The sequence below is a fragment of the Athene noctua genome, chromosome Z (assembly GCF_965140245.1).
Source record: "Athene noctua chromosome Z, bAthNoc1.hap1.1, whole genome shotgun sequence".
Lineage (NCBI taxonomy): Eukaryota > Metazoa > Chordata > Aves > Strigiformes > Strigidae > Athene > Athene noctua.
The window spans coordinates 2,001,932-2,019,419 of record NC_134077.1 but is presented as its reverse complement, the minus strand read 5'-3'; the positions used below and the strand labels follow the sequence as shown (position 1 = coordinate 2,019,419).

At 41.3% G+C, this 17,488-nt stretch overlaps 1 protein-coding gene across 2 annotated transcripts in view; it reads left to right on the top strand.

Moving 5' to 3' along the window:
• Positions 1-17,488, top strand: part of DCC (DCC netrin 1 receptor) — a 612,108-nt gene that overhangs the window by 422,456 nt on the left and 172,164 nt on the right. For both annotated transcript variants that reach the window (XM_074932358.1, XM_074932359.1), the window contains exons 8-9: positions 6,720-6,876; positions 13,109-13,263. In XM_074932358.1, the coding sequence (XP_074788459.1) occupies positions 6,720-6,876; positions 13,109-13,263 (312 nt within the window). The remainder of the gene's footprint in view (positions 1-6,719; positions 6,877-13,108; positions 13,264-17,488) is intronic.

Genomic DNA, 17,488 nt, shown 5'->3' with positions numbered 1-17,488 from the left:
CTCTCTTGCCTGTGTTTGAGAAAATGAGGCTGGAGAGAAAAGAGAAGCGCTACTGAACTTTTTAGGTTCTGATCGCCTAGAGTAGAACTACCAAAATCTCCCTGCTCTCTGTAAGATTATTGTGCATTTCAGCTACATCCGTGCTGTTTCCAAAGCGTTGTTGGCCTAATCCTGGCGAGATGCTGAGCCGGGAGTGAATTCCTCCTACAGGAACATCAGGCATTGTTGATACACATGAACTTCAGTGATTTATAGCGAGGTTCGTCATGTCATAAAAGAGGCATAATAAAAATTAGTCCTGCATGACTTGTTTCGAAGAACATCATTATGGCACCAAGTAATAACGAATTACTGTGCAAGAAGCCAGAAGGGAGGAAGTATGTATGGCAACGAGGACAGATCTTTTATTTGGTAAATTAGTATCGCTGCATATGGGCTGAAAATCTCGAAACATATGCTGATGTACCCTGACGTCCTGGCATGTGCTCCGTGTCGTCGGTAAAACCTGGTGTGTGCCAACACATCGAGCGTGGATGGGTGGGCTCGTGCCTGAGCGGTGCCAACGTGATCTCTGCTGGCGGTTGGAGGGTGGATTTGAGCACCCAAGGCCTGAAGATTTTTTTTATTTTTTTTTGACTGTGACGCTTGGAAGCTGCGTTGTGTGATTCATCGGCTGGATGAAAAATGGAAAGGGCAAATTTCGTTAATGGTCCTCAGGAAAGGTAATAGGAGTTGCTTGTGCAGAAAAGAGCATTTTATTTGACCGTTAGTAGTGAGCTACCAGTAACTTGTCCAATCTGATACTTATTTGGGACAATAAATAACACCTATTTCCTATCTCCATGAAGGTCATCTGATAGAATGTCTGCTTTTTTTCCTGCCTGTTGGAAAATAGACCAAAATCTAATTATTTGATGATTTGATTCTTGTCTCGCCAACTCTCATCCATTGGATCACTTAATGTGGGACGGTGAGAGCTCCTGGATTCATGTCCCAGCACCATCCCGGCGAAACATCCCGCTGCAGGTCAGCGTTGGGTTTTAGAAGCAGCATGGAGGATGGGGGATGAAATCCATCATTTTTGTCATGAAATTACAGAGGAGTTTTTTTTTACTCCTGTGTGAAATGCAGAATTTTTCCTTGCGTTCCCCTCTCAAGGCACGTGCTTGGTGGTTTAACGTGCCTCGAGACAGATGGGCTCCAGGCCCCAGGATCCCTGCGCCAAAGCATAAACTTTGTACAGAAATCAGGTTCTTTACCTCCAGCCTTGGCTGTTTCCCTTGATCTGGAGGAAAACAGCTCCTGGTTTACACCCACGAGCAGGTTGGGACAGTATCTGGACTGCGTAATTCCTGGATTGCTTTTATTTTCCGAGTTCATCAAAAACGAATCTGGGTTGAACTAACACTGAGTAAAAAATATAACTCCTCTCGTCTGCAGATCTCGAGGAGGTCTGTTAAATTAGAAATGGTTAGTGATGCGTTACGAATGTAGTATAATTACAAATTGGTATTTGTATGATGGCCACCGCAAAGTAAAATTAGGTAACTCATGCTCGACACCTCAACGTTTTCTTTTGGTTTAGTTGTTTAATTTCTTTCCTTAATGTACGTGAATATTATTTTTTTAATGAACATTATAAGAATTTTTTTCAATCCCCTTTTTAACACTTAATAAAAATTTCAATTACATTTTTAACTCCACGCGGGTGCCTGCTGTGGGTTTGTAAAGAATCTCTGAGGTTTTCCCCCAGGAATGATTAGCGACCCCCTCGGCTTCCTGAGCTGTCTACAGTTCTGCTGTTGGGAAATGAAACGGGAACGATTCTTTCAAAAGTGCCTGCGTTCTAAAAAAACAGCAAATCTATCAAAATTGTTATCTATTACGGATCTTATTTAAGGATATTTTAGGCCTCACTTTTTCAGGTGTTAGTTGTTACATGTGTAGCACCTCTGGAATTACAGATATTCCTGCAGCGAGCTTTTTTTCTCACTTAGAACTTTCACGGTTTACTCTGTGGCAGGTGTAAGAGGGGTCAAAAAGGTTCTGAATAAAAAAAAAAAAATAAAAAACACTCAATTCTTTGAACGTAGGAGCGTAACAAAAGATTGGATTCACCAGGCTATGGCTGTACAGAGCAACACCAGACAATAAACACTTATTTGATGTTATTTCTGGAGTTAAATTCCATGTAAATTGCTTTTCCTTTTAACACGAAGGATTTGGAGATGAGGACAGACTCACGTTCTTATGTCATGCTTGAAATTTATGCTGCACAAATAACCGATTTAAAGTGCTGAACCCAAGGAAAATATTGTGGGGAAGAGCAGGGAAGAGACTTGAATTTAATCCAGAAGTTTTATATCTTAACTTGAATAAAACAACTTTTTTTTTTTTTTTTTTCTCCTGAAATGAAATCCTTAACTTAAAGCCTTGGATGTTCCTTTTATGTTTAAATACATTCAGTGAAATTTCCAAAAGTCTTTTAGAACAGAAATAGATAAAAAATTCGTTTCTATATTAAAAAAAATAAATAAATAAATCAAGGAATTGAAACAGTTGTTAGAAGGCATAAAAAATATTTTGAGGTAGTGTCTTGGCTGAAAATTTTCATCTGATGTCTTGAAATGTCATTTTGGCACCGGGGAATGTGGGATATTTAGGGAAAGTGTGATTTGCAGCAGGAGGTTGAAGATTGCAAGTGTGATAGTTTTCTCATTTTTGCTGAAAAAGTATCAGGTTTCAAATCTTATCAGCAAGCTCTAATTGGCAGTATTTTGAAAGTCTGGATAGCCTATAGCAGATAGTCTTATTTTAACAGACTCTAAGCCAGTGGCAATCGCTTGAATAGTCTTCACTTAGGTTATAATTTAAAAAAATCCCACTTAAAATGGGTAATGTCGGGAACATTAACCACTTTCTGTGAGATACAGACAGTTCCTGTATACAGCCCAACCTCTTTCTCTATTAATTTATCCCTTCGAAAAAAAAAAAGTAGAATTTTTAATTTAGGGGTGCAGCAACGTGGTATAACAGGTTTAAATATTCGATGCGAATTAAATGCAAATCACTAAAAAAATGGCAATTTTAATTGTTTAAAAGCAGAAAAAAGTCAAAGTCATCTTTACCAGGTCAGGACTTGCAGATTACCAGGATAGCTTTTAGGTCAATATTCCTGCCATCCAAGAGCAACATTTTCTCTACACGCCGTAACTTCTCAATTTATTTTTCATCACAAACTTACAACTTTTTTTTTTTTTTTTCCCCTTAAACTTTCCTTAAACTTCTTTCCCTTTCCTGTCAACTTGGTAAATATGTAAAAAAAAAAAAAAAAAGGCGAATGAATATTTTTTTGGGGGGGATACAGAGGCACAAAAACTGTGCTGCTCATGAATAAACCCATGCCATCTATTGCCACCTCTGCTTAGCAATAATAATATTCTGTCTTTTTCATGCCAAATCCCTTGGGGGATATAATTACAAGTGGTTTTTTGGTTTTTTTTCTTTCATTCATTCCTCATCTCTTCCTGTATATCCCACATAAGCTTTTGCTGGCCTCTAAAAACCATTTAAAGAGGAGAGGAGACGACTGATGCTCATTAGATCTCCTCTAAAACCTGCCTGCAGAGACGTACATATATGTTAAAAAAAAAAAAAAAAACCACAACCAAAAAAAACCACAAAAAACCCACAAAAAAAACAACCCAACAAATAAACAAACAAAAAAACCCAACATAAAATTCAATCAGACCTTTGAAAAGTATTTTTAAAAGCCCCAATCTTCGTCTTCCTTCGAGCTGGACCTCATATTCCTATTATTTTTAGTTACAACGGACTTACGGGAAGCAGTGGTGAAATGGGATGTTACACCTGATGTTTTGTCCCTCGTTGTTTTCAACATATTTTGTAGCTGGTGTGTATTTTACCAATAAAGACTGTAAAAAAAAAAAAAAAAAAAAAAAAGAGGTCCTGAACACCTACGTCAGTCCATATTTCTACATTTATAAAGAATGTTGGCTTCAGGGGTGTAAGGATGGATCCTACTGGCACAATTCTAAGGGCACAAAACTCACGGTTGATCCTGGATTTAAAATAACGGGGGATTTGGGTCTGGATTTGAGGCGCTCCATTTGGCTTCCTAAATGGCAACAGGAAGATTGGTTCCTCTCAGGCCTGTATTCAGGCCTTCCCTGGTGATTGTGTGGTCATTTAGACACGGGGAAAATGAATCAAACAGTCCTTTTTTTTTTTTTTTTTTTTTTTGCTCGCTTTGTACAGAGCTAGATGATTATTCAGACTGTCACGAGAGCAGAGAAAGATGCACTTTGCAAGGAGTTAATATAAACCACATCAGGCTAAAATCAGAGCCTGTCAGACTCTGATGAAGATGGTTTAACCAGTGGTGGATTGATCTTGTGTAGTCATATGAAAGATTGAAGGATTTCAGGCATTACTTGCTGAGATAATTTCAGGTTATATGTCTCTCTATATTGTACTATTGTACTCTATATGTTTGCTATTCACTGCTAGCAGCAATAAAAGTGAAATTGCTTTTGTCAGTGATAGCTCTACAGAGTTTACTGAAAGCCAGAGTAAAACACATACTTAGACGGACTGGAGCTTCGGTCCCAATCTTGCTGCTTTTCACCTCTGTTTTTTTGTTTGTTTGGGTTTTTTTCGCTGTTATTTTTCATAAATTGACACCTAGCAGGTCAGCTGCCACCGCATCCAAGGGCGTGAGGTCACGAAGGGTATCGATTCGCCTCCAGATTTTAGATATTAATTCAGCGTGTTGGGTGGTTTGAGTAGCTCGTTAGGCTCCATCATCCATGTTAGGTAGAAGCCTTCACTTCCCACCAGAGGAGCTTGGACACTCATGTATATGTAGTCACCTAAATGTACGTGTCTGGATTTGGGGCTGATCCTAGGGCAAGTTTCTAAATTGTATATGGGTTTTGATGGAAGAGAGGTGCCAGGCTGCCGTGTTACACCAGGAGGATGGATATTTGGTGGAGGAACAACGGGCTGAAGTATTTTGTGGGGAAACAAAGCTTTTACAAGGCCCTCAGGTGCCAATTTGGTTAATAACGGGGCGTTTTCTGAATTCCTGTATTCGATTTAAAGACCAAAATTCAATTGAAAAAGCCTCGTGGGTTTGTCTGGGTGTTTTTTGTTTTTTTTTTCCAGTTGTGTCCTTGGTACTTCTCTAGAGACGTTTATCTACCACAGTAGTTAGAAGACAATACATTTAAAGCTTATAAGACATGAGTCAATATATAGACTAGACCAGAAGCCTAAATCTGCTCCCTCTGACCGTGAAGAAAAATAGTTGCGTCGTCATAATATAAATGTACACAGAATTATACTTTAGTCTTGTGTTTGCACATTATTTAGATCAGTGGCCTGTGACTAAGGACGCTAAACGTGATCTCAGTGCAAATAATGGATGACAACTTTGCAGCCAAAAGAGCTGAGACCGTGGCTTAATATTTTCTTTCAACACATCATTACTCTGGAAATGGCCACTGGGAAATTCCTGAATTCCCTCTGGTTTTTGGATTGATCACAAGAAGTAAGAGGCAGTAATATTTGTTATTAATAATAGCCATATTAATGGATAATAATAATAATAATAATTTAGGGATAATATCAGAAAATTGTAAGCTAGCATTCGGTGAACGTCATGCTTTTTTCAAAGAACTATTCTTCACAAGCTTTTTAGATAATACAACGCTGTTAATGATCTCACCGTAAATTAATGCTACTAATATAGTTCACAGTGTATACAAGGGACTGACCAAAAAAAAAAATTTGCGATAATTAAGAATTCTTGCATGTTGGTTCAATACCTATGGTGAAAAATCTGATTTTCAGGGCCAGCATGGCCTGTCAAATTGAACTTTATATCCATCATGTTTGCCCACGGAGAGGATTAGGCAACTGTTTGTGCTCCGTAAGGTGCATGTGCTAAATCAGGAGGCAGCTGATCACTTAAAGTATTGTTCAGAAAGAAATATTATTATTTATTTATGTCGGCAGGCCAGCTTTCACATGGATTTCGTGGCCAACAACCAAAACCTTAAACTCTTATAATAAATAGGCACTGCTCAAAACCGAAATTGAAACTGCGGTTTAGGCAGTTCTGGGTTTTGCACATAGACTGAACACTTTTCCGTGGGGAACGGTGTTCATATTAAGTTTCGCTGTCTTTTTTTTTCTTTTCATTTTATCCCACTTTGATGCGATTATCTAACAGGTCACGTGCTGAAGCACCCGATTTAATTTCTGCTCTTCCCAAACCCATCGGTTTGTAGGCTTCAGGTTTTGAGTGGTCAGTTTTTGCTTGTTCAGGGGGGTGAAATGCTTCTGCTGCTTGGGGGACAAGAGACAAAACCAGTGGAATAGAGGCGAATGAAGGAATGTTTCATACTGATCACTCGTACAGGAAATAATTTTGAGGTATCGCCAGGTAAAACACAAGATTTACGTGTTGCTGTTTGCTTTAGAGGATGGTTCAGGATGGTGTATTTTAAGGTGTGATTTTACCGATAGTTTTTTTCTCTCTCTTTCACCCCCTGTCATTTTATTCACGTTTCTTCCATGCCACCTTGGCCCTTCCTTTCGTACCACCTCAGCTGTGGCCACCACGACACCTCCCACCCATCCCGCCACCCCCGTGCCACCGACCTCTCTGACTGACTCCTCTCCTTCCCCTCCAGCTGTCCCAAGCTCCAGTGTCCTCCCCTCTGCCCCCCGAGATGTGGTCCCTGTTTTGGTCTCCAGCCGATTTGTCCGTCTCAGCTGGCGCCCACCCGCAGAGGCCCGAGGCAGCGTCCAGGCATACACGGTCTTCTTCTCCAGGGATGGCGTCAACAGGTAGGCCTCAACGCGCCGCGGGTGGCTCGTCTGGTTGGGGGAATAGTCCTAAGAGTGCCAGAGGTCTTTACAAGTGTTTTACAAATGGTTTATCAACCTTGTGTTCCTCTCCCTGTGGTGAAAGAAGCGTGAAGCTAGACGTGCCTTTTGTCACCATATCCTTCTAGTATATATTTTTTAATTTTTTTTATAGACATCATATCAGCATTTATATAACAGCGTTCCTTGTCTTGGTATGAAGGACTGTTTGCCTTGGGTGTTTATGGCTCTTACCTCCTCCAGCTCTTCCCTGACCATCTCCATAAAGTATTATTACCTCCATATTTTCCCTTTCATCTTCGTCTGACGACACAGGGTCAGACGTTCTTTGCGTCGCTGGCAGAGGTGAATTTGTTGAGCCCTAATCAACCAGGGTGGCTTTTAGAGCAGTTGAACTGGTATGAACCAGGGGAGTGGGCTGTGAAGATTTTACACAATTACAAATATAATCAACCTGCCCGGGCCGTGCTCACCGTGTGGATTAAAGCTGCACAGCCGATAGATCTTTTGTGATGATGGCACTATAGATTGTTTGGTGTTTGTGTAATTTCTCATCGTATGTGCTCATTTCACACCTGAAAAGGTACTGCGTATTTACTTGGGGTTTGTTTTATTTTCCTAACGCCATAAATGGTTTTATACTCGCGAAAAAATTCATGGTTTTCTCTTCCTGTACATCATTATGAAGAACTCACTTGAAGTAGGCGGGCCTGTCTTTCACTGCTCTTACGATAGACTTCAGCTACTGGCTGGTGACTGGTGTGCTGGTGGCAGCTCAGCTGCTGAGGGGACTTGAGTGAGAATCTGTATTTAATTAGAAAATGAGTGGACGTGCATTGGATTCATGAGAGCTAAAGAACTGGAACCCCACAATTCTCAGTGAGCTCCCCTCTGTTGCAGCGTGGCCTTATCTTTCATACGAAGGGGCTCAGTCTTGCAGGCAAGATTTCCTACCCCTGCCTGGACATTCTCAAGCTTCTCATCATAATTCCTAAAAAGTTCCAGCTTAATTTAACAGCCGTACAGCCATTTCTTCACCGAAAGGGGTGTCAAGCATTGGGACAGGCTGCCCAGGGAAGTCTTGGCGTCACCATCCCTGGAGGTAGACGTGTAGACGTGGTGCTTAGGAGTTGGCAGTGTTGGGTTAACGGTTGGACTCGACGGTCTTAAAGTTTTTTTCCAAGCTAAATGATTCCATGATTCTATATATATAAGTTTTTTAATTTATTCCGATGCTTGTAGACATTGACAGCTACAGCAGCTCTACCTGCTGCAAGAGGCAGATGCTCCTAAACAGACACGTGAATCCTTCTGGTGCGGCTGAGCAGCCTGGAGGGACACAACACCCAAAGCGCTTGGGATGAGAATGTGAATCTCTGAAATTCCGATTGCCATTTCCATGGCCGGTGTTGGGGGCAATTGTCTTCTGCAGCGGGGTGTCACTTATCCCAAGGTTTGTCTGCAGCCACTGCCACCAGCCCAATCAGAACAGGGTGTGGGGCTGCGCGTGGGGATTCTCTTCTCCTTACGTTTATGAAGTGGTTTGAGATTTGAAGTGCCCGTGACGTGGCAAGGCCGGAGGGCACTGTTGGAATCGCATCTCATTTATTTTAACTGTCTTAAAAACGCACAGCTGGATCAAAGTATATTCTAATTCAGCCTTAGCTGTGAGGAGAAAATACTACTAGTCTTACATAAGGCTTTTAAATAGTGATGTTTCTGAGATTAAAAAAAAAAAAAAAATAGAAAGAGCTCACAGTGCATTCCCTTACGGTTCAAAATAATTTTTCTTCCAAAATTTCTGTGGTACTCAGCACCAGAAGGATGCCTTAGCCCCCTGCCCAACCTTCTTAAAGACTCTCCTGTGGAAGACTGTGGGCTCTGTGTTAAAATAACTAAACAAATAACTAGATAAAATAAAATAAAATAAAAATTCCACTAAGCTCCTTCCAGCGAGAGACTCAAAACACCACCTGCAGTCTAAAACTTTGGAATATGCACCTGTAGTCTTGCAAACTTCCAGACAAAACGTGAGATAAAATTAATGTAGTTTTCCTAAAAGGAAAAAGCTTCCATGGAGTTGCTTATTGTTTATGCATTTGTTTTGATTTTTTTTTTTTTTGTTCAAAAGAGCTATTTTTCTGTTTGCAAAAAGAAATATTAGATTTGACATTAACCTCAGGGATGCAAAGGAATTGTCAGAGAGATTATTGCAAGTCCGGAGGAAGGCAATCATCTTTGGGTTTGAGAGCAGAGAGGATTTGCTTGACGACTGGCAGCATCACTGAGGCCAACACAGCACACGGCCATGTCAGGGACCATCCGGAAAAATAGTTTTGAACTCTCTCAGGAGGGTTTTTCAACTCGACCCTTTCAAAGAAACCTCTTTTGGAAGCGATTGCACTTACTGCTGTAGCGTAATCACCGGAGCTCTTCTGATGGGATGCTCTTTCATCTTCCTCCTCAGCAAGGCATCCCGCGTGGGCTCAAATGGGTTTGCTTGCTGATAAGGATGATTGGAAAGAGCACTTAAAGGTAAAAAGCAAGTTTCTTCCAAAAGGATAAAACAAACCTCTAATCTATTGGGAAATAAATAAACAGGCAACCAATACACCTGCACTCAGGGAAGTTTCTGGTTCAGATGAAAGTTTAGATTTGAAAATGAGATATTCTGTGCCGTTTGCTGATAGTAGCAGAGTGGCGATGGAAGAAATGAGCAGATATAGAGGTTCCCGTGAATGGGATCTGTCAGTAGATGTGGACCTCTTTGTATTCATTTGATTGCGCTTATTTCCAGTTAAAATATAGTAGAATATAAGTCGAATATAACGCATGACTTCTGAAGGGTATCACTCTTCAAGGTATACACAGTGCATTGTAAAAATCCATCCTGCTCTACAGGAGATCTGCTCCAGAAGAGAAAGGAGCTATTTTAGGTTTCATTTGACGTTATAAGCTCACTGTAAAAAAAAAAAAAAATCCTCTTTCATACCCAAATAATAAGATCATCCAAAATATTCGGGCGCCCAATGTCAAGGGTAAACCTCTGCCTTTTTATTTCCCATTTTACTGCTGGGGTGTTGTGCCAATGGTGAGCTCTTAGGAATGGAGCCATCCTTGAGTGCTGCGAGGGTGGAGGTGCTGCTTCATCTCTGACATCTCCCACATCCACGTGCTGTTGAAACTTTCATGTTAATGAATTATTTTATTTATTTATTTATTTATTTTTAGCTAGAGGTGGTCTTCATGCAGGAAGCATTGACTCCATCTCTATCTTTAAACCCCTTCCAAACCAACAGCATTTGTGTCTGGATATTGCCCACGTTTAATTACGATCTGATTTAGACTTAGCGACGTTTTGTTTGTAAAGCGGGCCAGATTTGATCTTTCAGCTCACAGGCAGGTTCAAATTTGGATGTGAATTTGATGTGGAGTTTTGCTCTCGGCCTCAGTGTTTGTTCCTTTTTCTGCCCCGTCTGTGCAGGTTGGCTTCTCAATGAGCGATTGATTCACCCAGGCACTTGATATTTAGGCGGTAGCGTATTAGGCACCACAAAGAAAGAGACACGGTTTATTTTTGTCGGTTGGCTCTTGATCTATCTCTAAATCAAACAAAATAAAAAACAACCCCACTTCCCAAATGTAATCTCAAGACATATTTAATTACTTGTGCATAGTTTGAAATGAATTCCGCCTTCCCGGTGAGAATTTACGTCGCTTGATATAAAATTTAAAATTTAATTGACAAGAAAAGCTTCACTATATTTATTTCTAAATAATCAGAAATATTTACATGGCAATATATTCCTTGTTTAGCATTTTAGAGGAGACAAAAAAACCCAAAATACTGTTCAGTTTTTGATTACAGCGTTTGAAATGTCAAGTTGGCTTAAATAGTGGGTCCTGATTTGTAGCTATCCTTTTTTAACTGACTGTTAGCAACCATTTTTTTCCAAATATATGAAACGAAATGCTCTGATCTTAAAAGAAAAAGAAGAAAATGACTCTAAAAATGAGCAGTATTAAAGCTGAACGTCAACCTCTTTGACGAAGGACTCTTTTGCAAGGTAGGGACGAGCGTTATTTTTAGTTGAACGTTGACTTAGAACTTGTTTTCGGTAACAAATTAATAAATGTGTAGATAGTCACAACAAGCTAATAGATCTCCCCGTTTAGCTTCCTGCATGTCGCAGACTGAAGAAATGAATCAAGGGACCACTTAATTGAATATGAAAACATCTTTTTGATTAAAGCCTGTCTTCAAAATTCAGCTGAAGTTCTAAAATATCATGCCCAGATGATCTATTTACATTAGTTTTGAGGTTTGCTCATGATAATCAAGGACTTAATCGTTCTCCCTCAAAATAAAGTAATGGGAGATTTAAAAAAAAAAAAATTAAAAAAAAAAATCAAAGTAGCAAAAGTCCATCCATTTTAAAATTAATAGTATTCATTTCACAGCAAGAAGCATTAACATGACTTGTCTTACTTGAAGTAACTAATTAGGTGTTTGAAACATTATAAAAGCATTTGTTACACACCTAAGAGTTATATGGGAGCTGTAATTATCTTTTTTTTTTTTACATGCTGATACCGTAATGTAACATGATCTTCACTCACTGGAAATTACATGTCGAAGCCTCTATTTTACAAGGAAGTGGATGACTTTAGTCAAGGTCTTTTATTTTTAGACCGTAATTTATGGCCGAGATGGCTTTGAAAAAGGAAAACCCCCACGTGTAAAGGTGCCTGCTTCAAGGATGTTTGGTGCTTTTTTTCGATGATTCTTGCTTTGCTGTAGCTTCTGTGGCCCATTAACCCCTCGCTGGTAAGCAGGAGCAGATCATGGACCTTTTGGACGCGGCTGAGACTCGTCTCTCTTAACTTCACAGGTCACTGGAGCTCTAGAGAGACAGGCAGACGCATGTTTTACGGCGCTCATCTGATGGGGTTCCGATACTTTTTTTACAAAGATGAGTGTGGGGTTGTTATATTCATAAGGAGTTTTTTCTCTTTGCTAGCTGAAGCGTTGAAGGTGTCATGGGAGACATCACTGCCCAGTGTGACATTGGCCAATGGCCCGTTTAAACAAAAGGGATAATGAATTTTTTTTTTTTCTCGCAGCTCGTAATTACATTGCCACAAAACCCAAAAACGGTGGGGTCAGAGGTTTGACAGTTTGAGGGAGACGAACCCATTTGGGTGTCTGTGATCACCTGGGTGCTGCAATTCCAGAAACCTGTGAACAGGAGCTCTGTGCCAGGAGAATAACCAGATATTTCTGTCCTGTGCCAGAAGAACAACCACGTTTTTCTATCCTGGTTCACTTATTCCTCTAAATGTCGATTATCCGGTTGCTGCCAGGCTGTGAGATGGGGTGGGGTGGGCCACTGGCTGTTCTTGCCTGGAGGGAAACCTCAGCCATCCCAGCCACCCTTATCATCTCCAAACTCCACACTATCACCCCGTGACTGGAGTTTTGTTACTTGCGAGAGTTTGAGACATTCCTTGGCTCGTTGGGCCTCCGCTCCCTCTCCTCCCTGATCTCTCTCAGGCTGTTTTTTCCTCCCAGGCCTGTTTCTCTCAGGCCCTGTGTCACGAAGTTACAAGTCGTCCCTCCCAGCGTAGCACAAACTCCACAAATGGGGTTTCATTTTCAGACCTCTGAGAATGTGAGCGGTGGCCCCATCTTCGGAAAAAACTCTGCGTTGGTTTTTCAGGGGCTGCCATAGCGGGAGCTCAGATCAGGGCTCGATTTGCAGAGAAATCCAAACCCAGTTTTCCTCAGCTGGATGTTTACAGTGCAGTATGTACCTCACTTCCTTTATCAGAGCTGTGTTGCTGTGTTGAATAGCCATTTCTTTCCATCAATTTTCTTTTTTTTTTTTTTTTTTCTATTAAGGCAGGCAAAGAACTAATATTCTATAGACCTTATAAAGTGTTAAAATACAAGTGTTTTTCATAACACTTGCAGCGTTCCCAGTGGGCCCCATTACTTGAATTAGGCTTTTTCAAGTAAAAATAATAAAAAAAACCACCAAACCCTGTAGACAAACAAGCCTCAAACTGAAGTTTGATAAGTAATCATACCTCGCAGGCTACCAACTACATAAATAAGTAATGCATAAAGAGCCAAATGAATTTTAAAGTCGTTTTTTTGGTGGTTTGTTGTTTGTTTGTTTATTTTTTTTAGGGAACGGGCAGTCAACACATCTCAATCTGGGACACTTCAACTTACCGTGGGTAACCTGAAACCAGAGGAGACTTATACCTTCCGAGTGGTGGCGTACAACGAGTGGGGACCAGGAGAGAGCTCGCAGCCCGTCAAGGTCGCCACGCAGCCGGAGTGTGAGTATGAGCAGGACTGGGGTTCTCAGAGCGCGTTGCTCGATTTTTTTTTACGTAGATCCTCGTTGAAAATATGGCCCGTTCCTTATGCTCCGTAAAGAAAACCTTTTGGCCGATTTGTTATATTTCTTGCAGAGCGTTTTGCTCCTCGACGGTAACACGTTGCTTGGTTGTGTCGTGACGGATGATCGCACATTCCGCCTTCGATTGTGGGACAGCAGAAGTGATATCAAAAGCTGTGCTTATGGCACAGAAGGTGTTGCTTTTTCCCAAGGGAAAAAACAATAAAATTCCTGTAAGATACAAAAATTTACCCCCGGAGTAAGCAGTATGGCTTGCTGGTGTTTAAAAGCACCTATTTTCTATTAATGTTTAACGGTAAATGCGTTTTATATATACTTGGGAGCAGGTGGAATCTTTCAGTAGACACTTTTTCCGTTTGTCTCATTTTATTGTAAGTTCTTGCACGCATCTGGTCTCCAGAAAGAAGATCAATTTCTTCTGGGTGAGTTTGTCTTACTGCAGTTTTTCTCACTTGGAAGGTCCAAGAAGGGCTGTAGCAGAGAAAGGCTTGATACGTTATTTGAGCCCTTCCGTGGTAAAACTAATTATTCAGAAGAATTGGCCATAAGATGGGATTGGTAGCTCGTTCTTAGCGTAGAGATGCGTTCTGGGTCTGATACTGGTGGGCACTGGAGTGTTTTGGTGGATCTTAGGGTGATGGTTGGAGACTGAGCTGCTTTTATGCTCCGTCACTAAGCCCCTGCCAGCGAGGTGGGAAATCTAACGTTTAACGCAAGCCCAGAAACTCTTTTACATCGTCACACATGGCCACGTACAGAAATTTAACTGAAAGGCAATATTTTCCTGAAAACCCCTCGTTGTGTGAAGATAACAGCTGCGCTGGTTGTCGCAGAGGAAAAGTATTGACACGATAATGGTTTAGTAAAAATAATCTGGATTTATTAATAGCTAACAGCAATTTATCGATACTAAATAATTCAGAAAAAGAAGCGACTTATTCACAGATTCTAAAATGACAAGATTCAGTCTAACTTGCTTAACGGTACCTTAATTTATACATATATATACATGCACATACACAAAACGGACGTATACATATGGAAACAAAGGGGTTTCGATTCATAAAATGAACACAAAAGGGACAAACACACAGAGGAATAAGGGCAAGGATACACACCCACACACACCCCCCAATAAAAAAGAGAAAAACTAGTGAAATAGAAGCGAGCTCAAAGAAAAATTCCTTCTGGAGTTTAGAGCAAATACTCCCAATGCCTTGGCATTCCTCAACGGGTGATAATTGAGACTCGAGTGGGTGGACTTGGCCCCGACCTTCTGTCTGGAGCAGACACCTGAAGGGTTTTGGTACCCGAGAGACTCCCAGCTCAGGGGAGATGCTGGTCACAGGCCGCTGCGATCCAGGAGAGCTCAACGGATCTCTCTGGTGGTCGCAGTTTATAGGATCCAAGATCATTGACTTCTGTCAGATACCTTCCGGCGCCTTCCGGCAGTTGCACAAGAACTGGATGAACGTGCAACTCTGTTATTTTTCCATCTGCCCCCATCCTGGGTGTGTCAGGCCATCAGGAGATGATGGGTTGTTATAACCCTTTCCGAGCAATCAGGAGGGGCAGGAGCCAGGCTCGTTAAGGTTATCAGTCCTTATCTCCACGGGGGGATGCGGATGGAATCACACCCAGCACCAAGCAGCCCAACAAGGAGGGGTAAGAATGGCACCACCACCCTGGTTAAACCCTGAGAGGCGTTTTCTTGATTCGTTGCCGCTGGGTGACTTGTCGCTGGGAGCAGGGAGAGGAGGTGGGAATGGGCTCTTCGCGGGGCGGGTGGAGGAGAAGAAGAGCTTGGAAGTAAATCCTGCGCTAAAGCAAGACTCCAGAGGTGGCTTTAGGCAGGTTTGGAATCGTTTGGTTCCTTTTACAGCTAAGCTGAGCCCCAGGAAAACATCTCTTAGGGCCGGTGAGAGCACACGTGATGTCCCCTGACCAGGCAGGGGATGCTATGAACAAGGGGAGAAGGGTCCTTTCAACTTCCATTATTCTGGAATTTGGTGTCTGTATCTTTGTTTCTCACAAAACACGAATTTTACTCCCCGTCGTCACTTCCCGAGCCCCCAAGAGGAGTGATCTTAGTGAAATATCACCCAGTTTTTCTGGGTGGCCTTCCATCCTAGATACATCTTCAATTCCTGCCCTGAGGCGGCTTGTTTGCGGTTATGCAACTGCCAGATGCAACCGTAAGCAAGGTTGTAGCCCTTGAATTTGGGGAAAAAACCATCTTGAAAGTCAGTTTATGAATCTAAACCTTTTGGAAGTGGTTAAGTAACCAACCATCAGCATCATTTCTCTGTTGGTAATTGATCTCCACTTCGACACACGGCGCACAAACGCACATATAGATGTTTCTGTTTGTGTTTGTATTTTATATATATTTTATAGAATTATGTTGACAGAAGCAAAATAACATTTCATTCAGGAAAATGCCTTCCCCTCAGCAAAACCCCCGTGAAAAACAGGCACCGCTACCCCCTGCTGTCACCATCTGAAGCTGCCACGGCACAGAGTTACCAGCTCTGTTAAATGCACAGCGTAGACATTTGGAATATCTTTCCTATTTAATAACTTGAAGATTTCTCTGAAGTGTCGAGTTTGAGCATGGAGAAAATATTGCTTTCCATTTTTCTTTTTACTTTTGACTGTTGACCAAATTATCTTCCTATTTTGAAACAAGTCTCTCTGGTCCTGGGAGGCAGTCAGGCTCTGTGTGGCTGTCTTTTAGAACATGCTGTAACTATTGTACAATAAATTACATGGCTGCACATAAATTGAATTTCCACGTTATTTGAAAATATCAGAAGTATTATGCAATCTGGCATTGTTAAAGAAGAAAAAGCTGATGAAAAAGGACAGCTGAAATTCATGTCTGTCAGTGCCTGTTTCTAAAAGTGCATTCATTTGCTCAGTAATCAGTTTAAAAGATCAACAGAACAAGTTCCAGCTTTTTGAAATAATCATCTAGAATACATGGGCTGGATTTATATGAAGGGTTTTTTGTCCCCAGATTAACACACCCACCCCCTTCTTTTTTTTTTTTTTTTTTTTTAGTAAACTACAACCCATTTTTCTCTGCCTTTATGATATATAATTTCACTACAGTATTATCAGACTGGATTTAAATCCCTGCCTGCTTAAGCCATGTCTAATCTTTTCATACCACATGTGGAGACTTTGTGAGTTATTATTTTGGCTCCTCAAGATGCTGTTAAAGCAGCTTGGTAGTAGAGAATAAAGAAACGCATCTATTCTCGCAAGGGGGATTGAAATTGTCCGTCCGAGCTTTGAAAGCACTTCCCTGCTGTGGGACCAGCTCACTCCTTTTCACAGCCCTTATGAATTAAACCTGGTTTCCTAATAAATCCGTGTCTGCCTGATGTGTGTATTAGTTGGTGAAAGAGAAAGTGAATAGGAGGGCACGTTGGAGCGCTCCAAGGAAACTTGACGGCATCGCTCCAGGCTCATAAAGTCGCCTCTTATCATCTCCCTTCCAGTGAAACCAATTTAGTTTGGGCTGACATCTCAACTTCTACCTGAGCATCTTTAAGGGCTTTATAAGGAATAATTAATTACTGTATCCTTCGGAGGTAGGAAAGTATTATTATACCTCCTTAAGAGAAGCCCTGCTTTGTCCCCGTATGTCTCCCCTCTTCTGGGTTGGGCTGCGAGGAGCAAATTTCTGATGCCCCGTGGTGCCCCCCGAGGTGGGGAGGAGCTGGGCTGTTCACTCAGGGTCCTGAAAATAGAAATTCTGGAACAGAAACGTAGAGATTTGTCGTGGATTTATGTAGTGAGGGCGGCATTTCGCCGCAGCTAGATGGTGATCTTGCTTTCATAGGAGACTTGGGGTGACTTTGGTCCCTGAGAGCCACACCTACCTTAGATATTTTTCTAATTACATTCCATTCTCATTAGGGACCGGGGCATCTAACCGCAGAAATCAGTCCCTTTGTAATTTTGTTTTTATTTTATCTCTGACTGGCTGCACCTGAGTTTTCTTGCCAAGACAACCAGCAGCACAAACGACCATCAATATTTTATTAAAGCAATTGCAGCAGAAGCTCTTAAAGTTTTTGGGGGGTTTGGTGGTGTGGTTTGTTTTGTTTTGTTGTTTTGTTGGGTTTTTTTCC